The sequence below is a fragment of the Formica exsecta genome, unplaced genomic scaffold, assembly GCF_003651465.1.
Source record: "Formica exsecta isolate Colony F162 unplaced genomic scaffold, ASM365146v1 scaffold4, whole genome shotgun sequence".
NCBI lineage: Eukaryota > Metazoa > Arthropoda > Insecta > Hymenoptera > Formicidae > Formica > Formica exsecta.
This window is the reverse complement of record NW_021851238.1, coordinates 1,544,177-1,556,993: the sequence shown is the minus strand read 5'-3', so window position 1 is coordinate 1,556,993 and position 12,817 is coordinate 1,544,177. Positions and strand designations below refer to the sequence as shown.

General features: G+C 35.6%; 3 protein-coding genes across 4 annotated transcripts; 1 reads left to right on the top strand and 2 right to left on the bottom strand.

Moving 5' to 3' along the window:
• The first annotated feature begins 1,088 nt into the window (after window positions 1-1,088).
• Window positions 1,089-4,254, top strand: LOC115239886 (hydroxymethylglutaryl-CoA synthase 1). 2 transcript variants are annotated; one of them, XM_029814713.1, is made up of 2 exons: window positions 1,089-1,416; window positions 1,520-4,254. In XM_029814713.1, exon 2 carries the CDS (start codon window positions 1,615-1,617, stop codon window positions 2,980-2,982), a length of 1,368 nt encoding a protein of 455 aa, XP_029670573.1. In that variant the 5' UTR covers window positions 1,089-1,416; window positions 1,520-1,614; the 3' UTR covers window positions 2,983-4,254. The 2 variants fall into 2 exon arrangements, with proteins under 2 accessions (XP_029670573.1, XP_029670574.1); XM_029814714.1 differs by having other exon boundaries at window positions 1,089-1,420.
• Window positions 4,255-4,852: 598 nt separating this feature from the next.
• Window positions 4,853-8,281, bottom strand: LOC115239888 (ras-related protein Rab-43). Its single transcript, XM_029814716.1, has 5 exons — window positions 7,876-8,281; window positions 7,232-7,316; window positions 6,864-6,962; window positions 6,620-6,777; window positions 4,853-6,534 (listed from the first exon to the last, which is right to left on the bottom strand). Exons 1-5 carry the CDS (start codon window positions 8,092-8,094, stop codon window positions 6,424-6,426), a joined length of 672 nt encoding a protein of 223 aa, XP_029670576.1. The 5' UTR covers window positions 8,095-8,281; the 3' UTR covers window positions 4,853-6,423.
• Window positions 8,282-8,750: 469 nt separating this feature from the next.
• On the bottom strand, window positions 8,751-11,163 carry LOC115239887 (complement component 1 Q subcomponent-binding protein, mitochondrial). Its single transcript, XM_029814715.1, has 5 exons — window positions 10,805-11,163; window positions 10,104-10,254; window positions 9,824-10,026; window positions 9,485-9,573; window positions 8,751-9,019 (listed from the first exon to the last, which is right to left on the bottom strand). Exons 1-5 carry the CDS (start codon window positions 11,019-11,021, stop codon window positions 8,870-8,872), a joined length of 810 nt encoding a protein of 269 aa, XP_029670575.1. The 5' UTR covers window positions 11,022-11,163; the 3' UTR covers window positions 8,751-8,869.
• Between the last annotated feature and the right edge of the window lie 1,654 nt (window positions 11,164-12,817).

Genomic DNA, 12,817 nt, shown 5'->3' with positions numbered 1-12,817 from the left:
AGTGCACACAGAAAAATATTATTCTATTGCTAAGTAAAATAATTATTCAGTTTACTTTACCTGTTTTAAGTAACAGTTATCTTTAACAAAGAATATTTTCTTAATAATAGTCTTAAAATAGACTTGTCACAAATTTTAGAAATACTCATTATCATGTACTCAAAAAAGTAAATATTTTCTTTTGAAGAATATTATAAAATTTTATCGAAGAAAAGTCAGATATGGTTAATTTAATGTAAGAAAATTTATTAGATCAGAAAAATTTAATGTATTTCTTTCAATTTTATAATTTAATATTCTTGATTGAAGTATTAAATTTACTAGGATTCAGAATACATTTTGAATAAATTTGATGCTTATGATGAACTTATGATAGATTTGCGAATATATAAACTTTTGAAATACTTGAAACAAGTAATATTTACTTATATATAGTATGTATCTTTTTGTGTATGACAATTTCCGGCCAGAAATGTTTCCCCGCTGCCTGAAGTTATAACCTCTAACAATATAAGCTTTAAGCGAGCTAGCCAGATTCCAGCTTTTGAAACTTACGACTTAAAACTTCCACCGACCCATATAATTCTAAAGGCTTATTACACCTATTATATAAACCCGACCTAACAAGTCACACCCCAGACAGCACAAAACGTCCTCAGGATCATACTGAATATGTCCAGGATGGTTCAGGATATTTGTAGGATGTTTTAAGATATTATTATAAATATATTTTCCTATAGAAATCTTTAAGATGTTCCACAGGATCTCCCTGGATTCTCTAGAGGCTAGTGTACGGCTATCATTTATTCTTCCTCAGGACATCCAGAGGAGATCCGAGGATTAAAATAGGATATCCTCAGGATATCCTACATGTATGTCCTGGATGCCCTTTGGACGTCCTAAGGACATCCTTGTGCTGTCTGGGACGGATTGTCACGCAAATCCGATTGAATATATCCAAATATATACGACGCAATAATAGGATCCAGAAATTCGCGGAAATATTCCATCGGTCGCGAACCTTGCTCTTCTCTCGTCCCCCGTAGCTTCCCTACCCCTCTTATCTTTGCATCAAACGCGGCTGACAATAAGACGCGGCGCGAGCGCGCTGCGAGCGCATTCGCTCGCGAGAGCTCGGCTGTGTACAGTGACACGTGTCGCGCCACGTGACCACGCGATCAGACACGAGCGACGACGAGCACGAGTAACCTCGCGCTGACCGACCGGCCGACTTACGGAACGGAAGACGAGCTTCAAAGCACGCAATCGAAAGTCATTCGACGACGGCGGCGAACGACCGGAATTTTCACCGAGCTCCGAGTTTCACTTCTAACCTGAATACGACGGCGTCCGCGCGCGCGCTTGTGTGCGTCTCCTCATACCAACCGACGACTTGGCCAGCGAAGGATTATATACGTACGTACGTGATTTGAAACATCGCAGAAACTGTCCGATTCCGTTTGGAATTTGTGTGTTGTGTACGTAAAACGCAACGATTAATTCAAGTTATATTCGACAGGCACTCGCCCTTTAAAGGTGATTACATAAACCTCCTCCCAAGGAAGAGAGAGACATCGTTTCCCGAGGATCCATCAACCTGAGCATTCAACCGACATGTGGCCGAAGGACGTTGGCATTCGGGCGCTGGAGGTGTACTTCCCGGCGCAGTACGTGGAGCAGACGGAGCTGGAGGCATATGATGGCGTTTCCGCGGGCAAGTACACGATAGGTCTCGGCCAGTCGCGGATGGGTTTCTGTAACGATCGGGAGGACATCAACTCGTTGTGCCTGACCGTGACGCACCGGCTGCTGGAGCGTCATGGAATCGAGCCGCGTGACATCGGTAGACTGGAGGTAGGCACCGAGACGATCCTCGATAAGAGCAAGTCGGTCAAGTCCGTGCTGATGCAGCTGTTTGAACCGCACGGCTGCACCGACATCGAGGGCGCGGACACCACCAACGCCTGCTACGGCGGCACCGCCGCTCTCTTCAACGCCGTTGCCTGGATAGAGAGCAGCGCCTGGGACGGCAGACTCGCTCTGGTCATCGCGGCTGATAACGCCGTGTACGAGGCGGGCAGCGCTAGACCCACTGGAGGCGCGGGCGCGATCGCTATCCTGGTAGGTCCCAACGCGCCCCTCGTGTTTGACCGCGGTCTCCGTGCGTCTTGTATGCGACACGCATACGACTTCTACAAGCCAGATCTGCGATCTGAGTATCCGGTTGTAGACGGCAAGCTATCGATTCAGTGCTACTTGAGCGCCCTAGATAGCTGTTACCAGCAGTACTGCGATAAGGTCAGGCAGAAGGATCCCGCTGGCGATCCCGTAACATTGGCCAGCTTCGACGCGTTCCTCTTTCACTCGCCCTACTGCAAACTCGTGCAGAAATCCTTCGCCCGACTGGCCTTCGTTGATTTTCTCAACACGCCGAAGGATCGGCTCTGCGACCGCTACAAGGACGCGGCGAGCTTCCACGCCGCCAAACTCGAGGACACCTACTTCGATCGGGGCATCGAGAAAGTCTTCATGCAACTGAGTAAGGCGGATTTTGAGCGAAAGACTCGACCCAGTCTGTTGATAGCGAATCAAGTCGGAAATATGTACACACCGTCCGTCTACTCCAGTTTAGTGTCGTTACTTGTATCGAAACCGATAAGTGAATTGGCCGGCAACAAGATCGGCGTGTTCTCATACGGGTCGGGTCTCTGCTCCAGCATGTACTCGTTGACGGTGACGAGAGACACGCGGCACGGTTCTGACCTGTCCAAGATCATCACCGCTCTCTCTTATGTTAAACCGCAATTGGAAGGACGTCACTGCGTCTCCCCGGCAGACTACACCAGGGTCTTGGCATCGAGGGAACACAATTGTCACGTTGTGCCATTCACCCCGGAGAATAGTATAGACGACATGTTTCCGGGAACGTATTACTTGACCCAGGTGGACGAAAAATACAGGAGGACTTATAAGAGAGTATGAAAACGGCGTATTAGACTTCAAGGTTTAGGATTATTTATAGTCAATTTTCTTCCCAAAATGTGTAAAATGAAAGGCACCAAGTTTTACTTGACTGTACAACTTGTAATTGCTGTAACAGCAATCCTATAATATTGGTGGATGAGAAACGCCGTCGTATCAAAAATTCATCGAATCTGAGTCTTCCTGACAATTACTTTTTCTTCTTCTATATACATCTTAATATATTATTTTTTTATCACACATTAAAAAATGCGAATCTATTATTTAATACGATTCACAAGAGAAGAGTGCAATACATGATACAATAGCAATCGATCATGTAATATTCTTTACGAATATAATTAACGCAGAATATATATGTCGCGTGGAACAAGTCGTTAATAAAAGAATTTCTTAGGCGTGGGTTTATGTAATTTTCATGAAAAACATTTCGAGAAAGAACATTATCCGCTCATCTTGTTCGCTAATTTACGCAGAATCAAACTTTTACTCAATGTCAACGTTCCTTACATCGTCAATTACGCGAATATGCTTTCAAATATAATCTATACAATTCAAATATAATCTATAATAAGCCGAAGCTTATTTATCATGTTGTAGTTTGTTAACACTTATGTTTTTATAAATCAATGATATATTTGCATTGACATAGAAAGCAGCATTGCGCAAAGTGCCTTATACAGATTATTCTTACATATAATAAAGAAAAAAGATTCAAGAAATTTTTTATACATTTATGTGCTCGAATGCTATTTTCAGCTCCTTTAAGGATATACATGTATAAATGTATAAGTAAGTAAGCTGGTAGAGCAGAAATGTTATATAAAAATCCTGGCTTATGATATTTAAATTTTATAAATGATATTTAATTTAAATTTTAATAGATATATATATATATAATAATTAATTAAACGGAGATTATTTTTCCCGGTTTATATATCTATATATCAGTTTGTTGTTTATTTGCGATCAATCTTGTTAAGTATCTCTACACTATATTGAGCTGAATTATGTCTTCTCTACCTCGTTTTCCTTATTTTATACGCCTGTTGATTCTGCAATGAAATATTATCTTAACACAATAAAACCAAATAAATATGATTATTATAGTTAGTATTCTATACGCTGAGAATTTACACGATGCGCGCGTGTGTATACGGCCTTGTATTTACAATTTATGATGTATGGCCTTATAATGTTATTTATATACGTATGCGGTAGTCATATATAGTATGTCTGTTTATACTGAAATAAATACAATTATCTGAATTATTAATGTACGTTTTTATATCAGCCGAATGATAATTACTGCTAATTACCCTGAATGCAAAGGAATTGAGACTTTGGAATGAGACTCAGTGTAAATAAATAACAAAAATATTAATTTATGCTCTGCTCAAAAAAATATAAAAATCAGAAATTAGAATCTTACTGTGATAAATATCTTTTTAACATGCAATCTGTCGAGAATTATCGTTTATGTGTAAAATAATATAAATAATTTTTGTGGAATCAATCGCACAATGTTTATTAATATATGGCAAAGCTGAAGCTAATTAATTGATTGACAGCGATCAAGTTCTAAAAGATTTGCGACAAGTACAAAAAAAAAGCTTTATTTATTACGAATTATAAAACTTCAACAATGGCTGCGTTCGGAGAAGTATGCTACGCGTTAAAAACGTCGTTCTTTGTTATTTACTGAAAGTTGAACAAGGACAGAGCACGCTTATAACGCTAAAAGCGTGTTCCCCGAATGCAACCAGTATGATATACACAATGTTTTAAATGTACTAAGCGCAATATAATAAAGTTTGCTATGAAAATCGTACAACAAATTATTATACTGTATTACTATGTGTATTTTTTAATAAAAAATATATTTTCCAGTTGTATCATTTATATGTAATACAATAGAGTTTTAATTATATTTCGTATGACTGTTCTCTTTACACCATTACTTCGTATATTATTTCAGCGCAAAATTATAATATTAAGATATGATATAAATTTATATTTTACACAATATTCTTTTTTCGCACATAATTCAAATGATAATTTTATCTAATTAACAGTGCAATGAAAGAATGCTTGTTGTGTTTTAGAGAAATATTTTTATGTCATAGGACCTACACAATGAGAGAAAGAGATACATACACATTTATGCAAATTAATAAAGATCTTAAATTGTGAGAACACTTTTCGTACGTTTTTGGCAATGTTTACGCATAAGATAATGGAGATTTACATCCTCCTGGATTACGTACATCGAAATTACTTTTATATATAAAATAATAATTCTGATTAGCAACGAGTATTATAATACGCACATTCTCTTATGTGCAATATATATAAATATTTTGAAAAATTATTGTACAGTGGTTTGTATAAAAATATTGTTATTAGAGATTCGTTATATTTGTTCGTTCATTTATAACATAATTGCGTCCGAGACGTATTCTATATCTGCATTCTCAATGCGCTTTTAGCGCCAAGTGCATCATTTAAATTGATCAAAGGCTGAGAATGAGACAACTACCTCTCAGCGTGAAACACGAACTGAGAATGCGACTAAGGATTAATATTTACAGCCTCGTAATTCGAACGGGTGCTCGGCGACCGAGAAGTTAAATCTTCGCATTCGTCATAACACACATTCACGCGTATAAATAAATAAAATAAATAAAGAAAAGAATTGAGTCACCACTCACAATTTAAATCTCCCATAATCTTCTCGATTGCATTTCGCGTATATCTATCCGCTCATTATACGATAACAGGTGACGTTCACTACGAATTTTTAAGGCACAAGGATATCTAGGATTCCTTCAGGTCGCCACAGTATTTGTAAAGTATCAGTATGTATGTGCGTGTATATAAATTTGTACCTGTGTTTGTTAAATTAAATATAAAAATATACAAACGTGCTGTTGTTGGAACAATGAGTTTCTAGAGCAAAAATGAGCCACCTTATATTTTAAGAGTTATATCTTTATCGTGAGATTCGTATCCTTTGAGACTAGAAGAGCCAATGTCCATTCTATTCCATGCAAATAAAAATAGAATATCTTGAAAATTTGGCATATATTGTATATAAACTTTCTTTCTTTTATATTGATAGAATGACATTGATTGTTCTAGTTTCTGGAAATATATTAATTTATTGTGTATAGCTATAAATAAAATAAAAGGCAGTGAAATTTTTCTAAGAAGTCTACACTAATATTTTCTATATGTAAACTATCTTTTTTTATATTCTGATTCCTAATTTTTTAGTTTCTATTTTAAAAACAAAGTAAAATTTATATTGTAACAGAATTTATCAACAGATAATTATTCGTTTGTTAACTACCTTTTATTTTATCACTAGGACGTATGTTATTTCATGAATATCTGTCATTCAGAAACAATGCGCGTCGATGGAAAAAAAATATGAACGGTTCAAAATATTTTGTAGCCTGAACAGCCTGAACAAGAAGACAGATCTCGTCCGGCACCGAGTTTCACTACATCGTTCTCGCTCGCGCTAATCTGACGGTTATCGTGTCGTCTCTAAAAGTGTAATGTAGCCATAAATAAGAAAACAAAGATAATATATTTAATTTGTAACAAACTTATGTGAAAGATAGAGATTTACCTTAAGTTCAGATGCCAGATAGAAAAATATGGAATCTATATTTGTATTATCTTTGGCTGAGGTCTCCACTACGTGTACAACTTCAGGCAGATATTCACATAAAGCTTCGGCCTCTGCCTTCTCCACTTCCCGCAGATCTTCTAAGTCACACTTGTTACCTACAAAGCGAGAAATGCGCAATAATAATAACAGAGATATCATTACAGTATGTCAATATGTTGTAATGCATGTAAAATGATCATACCAACTAACACTAATAGTACATGTGAAGACGAATATCTCCGGACTTCTTCCACCCAACGTTGCAAACTTAAAAATGTTGATCGTTTTGTAATATCGTAAACTAAAATGTTCACAAAATATTTACTTTTAGAAAGATGACACATACTTTATTTTTCAATAACAGAGAAAAAGCCATACAAAAAGAAGAAAAAAACTGATAATTCTATCGCAAACAAAAATATATAATATGATTCTTATTAACTATTTATCAAAATAATTATCAAAAAAATTATATAAATTAATTTCTTTATAAAAATTAATAAAAAATACATATAAATGAGAAAATTATATATTTTGTCTGTGGCTATGTATTACGATCTGTTTACATACCTACAATTACCCCATTTGCACATCTATAGTAACTTTGAGTTATCGTTCGGAATCTTTCTTGTCCCGCAGTATCCCAAATTTGTAGCTGTCAATAACATATTAAACTTCAGTAATCATCATTGAATACAAGTAAAAACAAACAGAGCTATCGAGATTGTTTTATCTATGGAGAAGTTTATCAGATGTATGTTTCGTCAATTATAAAGATATTTCATGTAGAACATTGTAAGGTTGCAAGAAATAATTTTCTTTAATATTTCCAAAGCGATATATTAATATTGCTGAGGATTTTAAATTGAATTAAGAGTCTAAGATAAAATAATATAAGGTTTGTCTAAAAAAACCCATAGCTATTTGTCGCAGGGATTTCTGTTTACATAATTTAAAAACATTTTTTTTCATCTCTTTTTTAAAACAATAAAAAAATAGTAGAAACGTATTTAAAAGTGGAGTTAAAAAAGACAGTTCCAATGGCTCTGTTTGTTATTGTGCTAAATTGTTTTCTTTTTCCGCCAAAAAAACGCTGATACACATCCGTAAATTCGCATTTGAAACGAAAAAGAAAGCAATTAACAGATTCGTCAGATAACAGATCGTATCTGAGGATGATTCAAGGTTAAACTGGCGCCGCGAACGTCTCGCACCTTGACTCTCTTGCCGTCTATGAGCACGGTCTTCATGGTGAAGTCGACCCCGATGGTGTTGCCATGGCGTTCGACGAATGTGCCGGACCTGAAGCGCTGGACCACGCAGGTCTTGCCCGTGCCACAGTCACCGATCAGGACGATCTTGAACAGGTAGTCGAACCTCTCGTCATCGTCGCTCGTGCTCACCATCAGATTGTCGGGATCGCGACACGACATTCTCGCCAGGTCTCGCGCGATGACGACGACGATCACGGTGGACGGGCATTCGGGACTCTGCCACTTCGTCGCAGCTGACTCTCTACGTCGTCACTCGCCGTCTTCGCGAGCTTTCCTTCACCTAATTGCGTCTGATCGCGACCATCTTGGTCCATTTTTCCACCCCGCTGCGATAGCGTCGACGGCGAATCCTGGAACCGATGGCCCCTCTCCTTTCCTTTTTTTCCTCTTCTTGCTTTTTTTTTTTTTTTAATAATTTACATTTCACATATGTAAGTTTAGAACTTCTGAGAAAAGGACTTTTTCTCTCTCTTCTCGCTGTAGGCTTCTCAGAAATTATCAAAACAAAATAAATCTAACTAGTCATTCGTGGAATAATATATTATTAATAATATAATAACGGATGTATACAATAAAACTTGAATAATTAACTTCTCTCTTTTATCTCATAATGTGTTAGAACAAAGAGAAGTCATATATTTTATTGCACACGATACTTTCATTTTGCGCGTTATCATTGAAATGAATGAAAACTGAAGGAATAAAAAGATAAAAAATTATATGATCCCCTGAAGTTTATATTTAGATAGTTTTAATTTATGCAAAAAAAAAAATTTATTTCCTCTTCACATAAAAGAATTAAGATTATATTAACATGTATTTAATGTATCATTTTTTATTTCATTTGAATATCAATACATTTATTAACAATTCTTAAGCATACAACTATGGTGTCGTAAATCGCAAGAAATGTCTTAACATTAAATTCCTAAAATTACTTTCCCGAAGTGAACTTCGATAAACCTTCCAGCAAACTGACATATGCAGTGTGTTCATAAGATGTACTTAAATCAATTAGCTTATCTGCAAATTCATTCGAAATGCCTTTCTCCTCAAGATAGTTCATCAGTAGATCGTATAAATACTGCAAAGTAAACAATGGCTCAATTATCTGATTTATCCTATTAATAAAAAAACTGAATACGTATAATTATAAATGGCTATGGAAATGTCACAATTAATATTATTAAAATAAAGACAATTAATGAAAGATATTAATAGCAATTGAAGAGTTAAGATAAAGCATACATGTAATTGTTATTTCAATATATCATGACAAGAAATGATCTCTAGCTTTGATCTCTAACTTTATTAAGAGTATAATCTATTATTTAAAGATTTATAAACAAAGCAATTGTTATATAGGGCGCTTTGTATTCAACATTGATTCAAAATATTAAATATTTATTATTACGTAAGTTTATATTATTTATTAAGATTATTATTAAGATTAATTATTAATGTGTATTTAATTATTCATAACAATTATTTTTAAATATAAATCTCATAATAAAGAATAGATGTCTCATATTAGAGTAATAGTACTTACACCATCAAGAATTTCACCAGCTACAGAGTACACTCTCTCACTATGTTCTCCCTCGTACAATGTGATTTCATCGATGCCAAATATATCGTCTGTAATAAAATACATATTTATATAAAAATATATAAGAACATTAAAAAACCAAGAAAATTAGGAAACATATACATATAATGAATTAAAAGTGTCACACTTTCAAATTTTCATCAATGATATCATGGACACAATGTATATAGATGAAAGTGTTTTTATATACCAAAGAATAATTATCAAGATAACTAAAACAGAAGTCATCCTGTACTCAACACTTTGGAATAAAGAAGTTATTACAGCAGATGTACATACTGTAGCTATCATCAGCACCTGACGCGCCAGGTTGGTTGTTAAAGGAACATGTGAAGCCCAAAGTCCGATTGTCTCTAATTATATCTACTGTGAATGTCGGCTTGCTCTTCATTTCACCAATCTCCACATCATCTTGACGAGGATCAACATCTGCTTCAGCATCGGCATCCACCGTATGGTTTACATTAAAGGAAATACGAATACTGAGGAGAAATATAGATTAAATGAATCTATATCTCAAATCTAAAATATATATCAAATATAGTAAAAAGAATCTTACGTATCAGTGTCTTCTTTTTTTTCTAGATTAACCTCCGCACCATTAAGGGATACTGTGAATCCATCTAAAGTAGTTGGGATTGTTTTTAACTTCTGTGCCTTTTTCTCCGCTACTATTTCCTCCGCAAGAAATTCCACTAATTCCTTCTCCGCTGATAAAACAAAAAGAACATAACTAATAAAAAATTAATAAGAATATCCATTTCTGTGATCAATATATGAACATCGTGTAACAAAATTTAGATATTTCTGTATTAAACAAAATAAATATAAACTTATTGGTACAATTTCAATCGTACTTAAACATGATTAAATTTTTTAAGCGCACAAAGCAAATTTGCATTTTCAAAATAATGCAAGAAACTTAGAAATACATTCAAGAAACTAACCAACACTTACAAATGTATTAAAAAAAACAGTAAATATTACATTACAAAAATTTTAATTATGGGTTCATTCTAAGAAAATATAAAGAATTAATTCATTTGCCCTTAATTAAATTTATTAATCATTGATCGATTCATGTCATGAGTTTATCGATCTTGATCAACTTACACATTTTACTTACACATTGTAAGCTAAACGGTTTTATTCGCAACGCGGTAAATATGGGCGACCGTCCGCGAGTCCGATCGGATCTCAAAGATCCTTCGATTAATGTACGATTTATTCGACGACATCTCGTCGTAGACAAGTCAATACCTTTTGTGTGCGATCTGCCGTAGCATCTGCGGGCGTGGAAGTCGTGCAACTTGAACGAGGAGACGAACGGCGTGACTTCGGCGGTTCGCCGACTCTCGCACATGTTCCACAAGGCTCTGGCGGGTTGACCGGTGGACGACGACGACTTCGTCGACGACGACTTGAGCATGCCGCGTAGAGCCGAGGCGCGTACCGCGCTCCTCACGATGCCGTTCATGTTGATGGGAAATCGAACGCAATGACGATATGATAAATGATGCGATTAGACACGATCAAACAATAGGAGAGAGAACGCGGGACTCGGCTTCGGCACAGAGAGAGTAAAATGATTGCGTCACGCGGCTGCTCGATTTCCGGTTCGGCAATTTTCAGCGGCATGCGCAGCTTCCGGCACGGCAATGCCTTCTATTCGAGCGGATTTGCATGAAGTGCGCTGCGTGCGCTATGAAAGTTTCAAAGCGATTAGCCAATCACAGAGAGCTTTCCAACAAAAAACGTACATAAACACAAATGTCACATGATTGGTTCTGTCAAAAAGAAAACTTCCCGGAATTTTATAAATTTTCTATTCGATAGCAATGTCCGATAAACATGTAGTACGACAAATATAATATTCTTAAAGCCGGTATCATACACACGCACACGCCCGTGACTCATCATATTACATATACAGGGTGTCCGGTAATTTTTGACACACTTGAAGTGTGAAGGTAGATTGGGTCAAATTGGAAAGAAAAGTCCTGTATCATTTTTTTATATAACGCTTAATAAAGGAGTTATTGTTGAGTAAAGTCTGGCTTAAGATCCCATTCAACCAATGAAATGGCCGCATAGTATCTTAAGATCGTACTTAAGACGATCTTGAATATAAGAACGGACTATGAATACCGGCCTAGGTGAGCCGCGCGCCTGGTACATCAACCTACAGATTATGCTTGCGTGATAGTAGACTGGCACCGAAATTTTGATGGACATCTTTACGTTTCGATTTCCAAAAACAATATGCTGGACCTTTATAAGCAGATGTTTGAATTGCCGTTGAATCATAATGTCGTAATCGTGATTTTATAAAGCAACAAAGATTTACATAATTACATAATTCTTACCGAAAATAATAAAATATGTTACGTGGAAGAAGGTATGAATATCATTAGATACATCATTATTTAAAATTATATTTGTATATTCTACGAGCTCATCTCTTTTTTTTGTATACAAAATAAAATTATATTTTATTTTGTTCCTTTTTTCATTTTAATTTTTAATAGTTATTTTAGTTATTATCTTATCTATTATTTTATTTTATTTGTTATTTTGTTTAGTTATCATAAATTTGTTTTCTATTTGCATTTTTTATTTTAGATATACATATACAATATATATACAATACATACATGTAAATATGTATATATGTATATTTTATCTTTGATTGTAGTGTTTTCTCCTTATATTTGGCGCAATCCATTGACATTATCACTTTTGTAGATACATTATACATTACGATCTATAATATTTAACGCTATTGAGCGAATCATCCATCAAAATAGTGCACATATTCCGCCGGACAAAAATATCCTAAATATTTTATATTCTCTCCATCACCCGTTAAAAATTGGCATTCCATGTTATTATGATGCGATAAACATTGGAGGAATTGACAAGTAAATTTCTGGAAAATATAAAGCTCATGTATGAAACTGTATGATGCTAACATGGGGCCTCTGGTGGCTCAGTGCGTAGCGCGCCTGACTCACATCCCGGTGATTTCGGGTTCGATTCCCGACTCGACCCTGGCCTGCGCTTTCCCATTTTTCCTAATTTTAAAACTTAAACAATGATCTTACTACTGGATAGCTTGGTGAATATTGGCATTCTGTTGACCTGCTGCTAACTGAAACGATAGTAACTACATTTACGTAACTAAGTCGTTCCGAACGAAGAAAACTTGCGTACACTTCCATCTTAGCTTTGTGAGCCGAGAAGCGTTGTTCCTCAAATTCCTTGATGTGTTAT

Excerpts from the sequence above, each read along its gene's own strand:
- LOC115239887 (XM_029814715.1), bottom strand. The coding sequence starts at position 11,021 with ATGAACGGCATCGTGAGGAGCGCGGTACGCGCCTCGGCTCTACGCGGC. Across the intron at positions 10,255-10,804 it reads CGGCAGATCGCACACAAAAG|CGGAGAAGGAATTAGTGGAA; the intron begins GTATTGACTTGT and ends TTGTTTTATCAG. Across the intron at positions 10,027-10,103 it reads AAAAAAGAAGACACTGATAC|TATTCGTATTTCCTTTAATG; the intron begins GTAAGATTCTTT and ends ATTTCTCCTCAG.
- LOC115239888 (XM_029814716.1), bottom strand. The coding sequence starts at position 8,094 with ATGTCGTGTCGCGATCCCGACAATCTGATGGTGAGCACGAGCGACGAT. Across the intron at positions 7,317-7,875 it reads TAGACGGCAAGAGAGTCAAG|CTACAAATTTGGGATACTGC; the intron begins GTGCGAGACGTT and ends TGTTATTGACAG. Across the intron at positions 6,778-6,863 it reads TGTACTATTAGTGTTAGTTG|GTAACAAGTGTGACTTAGAA; the intron begins GTATGATCATTT and ends CTCGCTTTGTAG.
- LOC115239886 (XM_029814713.1), top strand. The coding sequence starts at position 1,615 with ATGTGGCCGAAGGACGTTGGCATTCGGGCGCTGGAGGTGTACTTCCCG.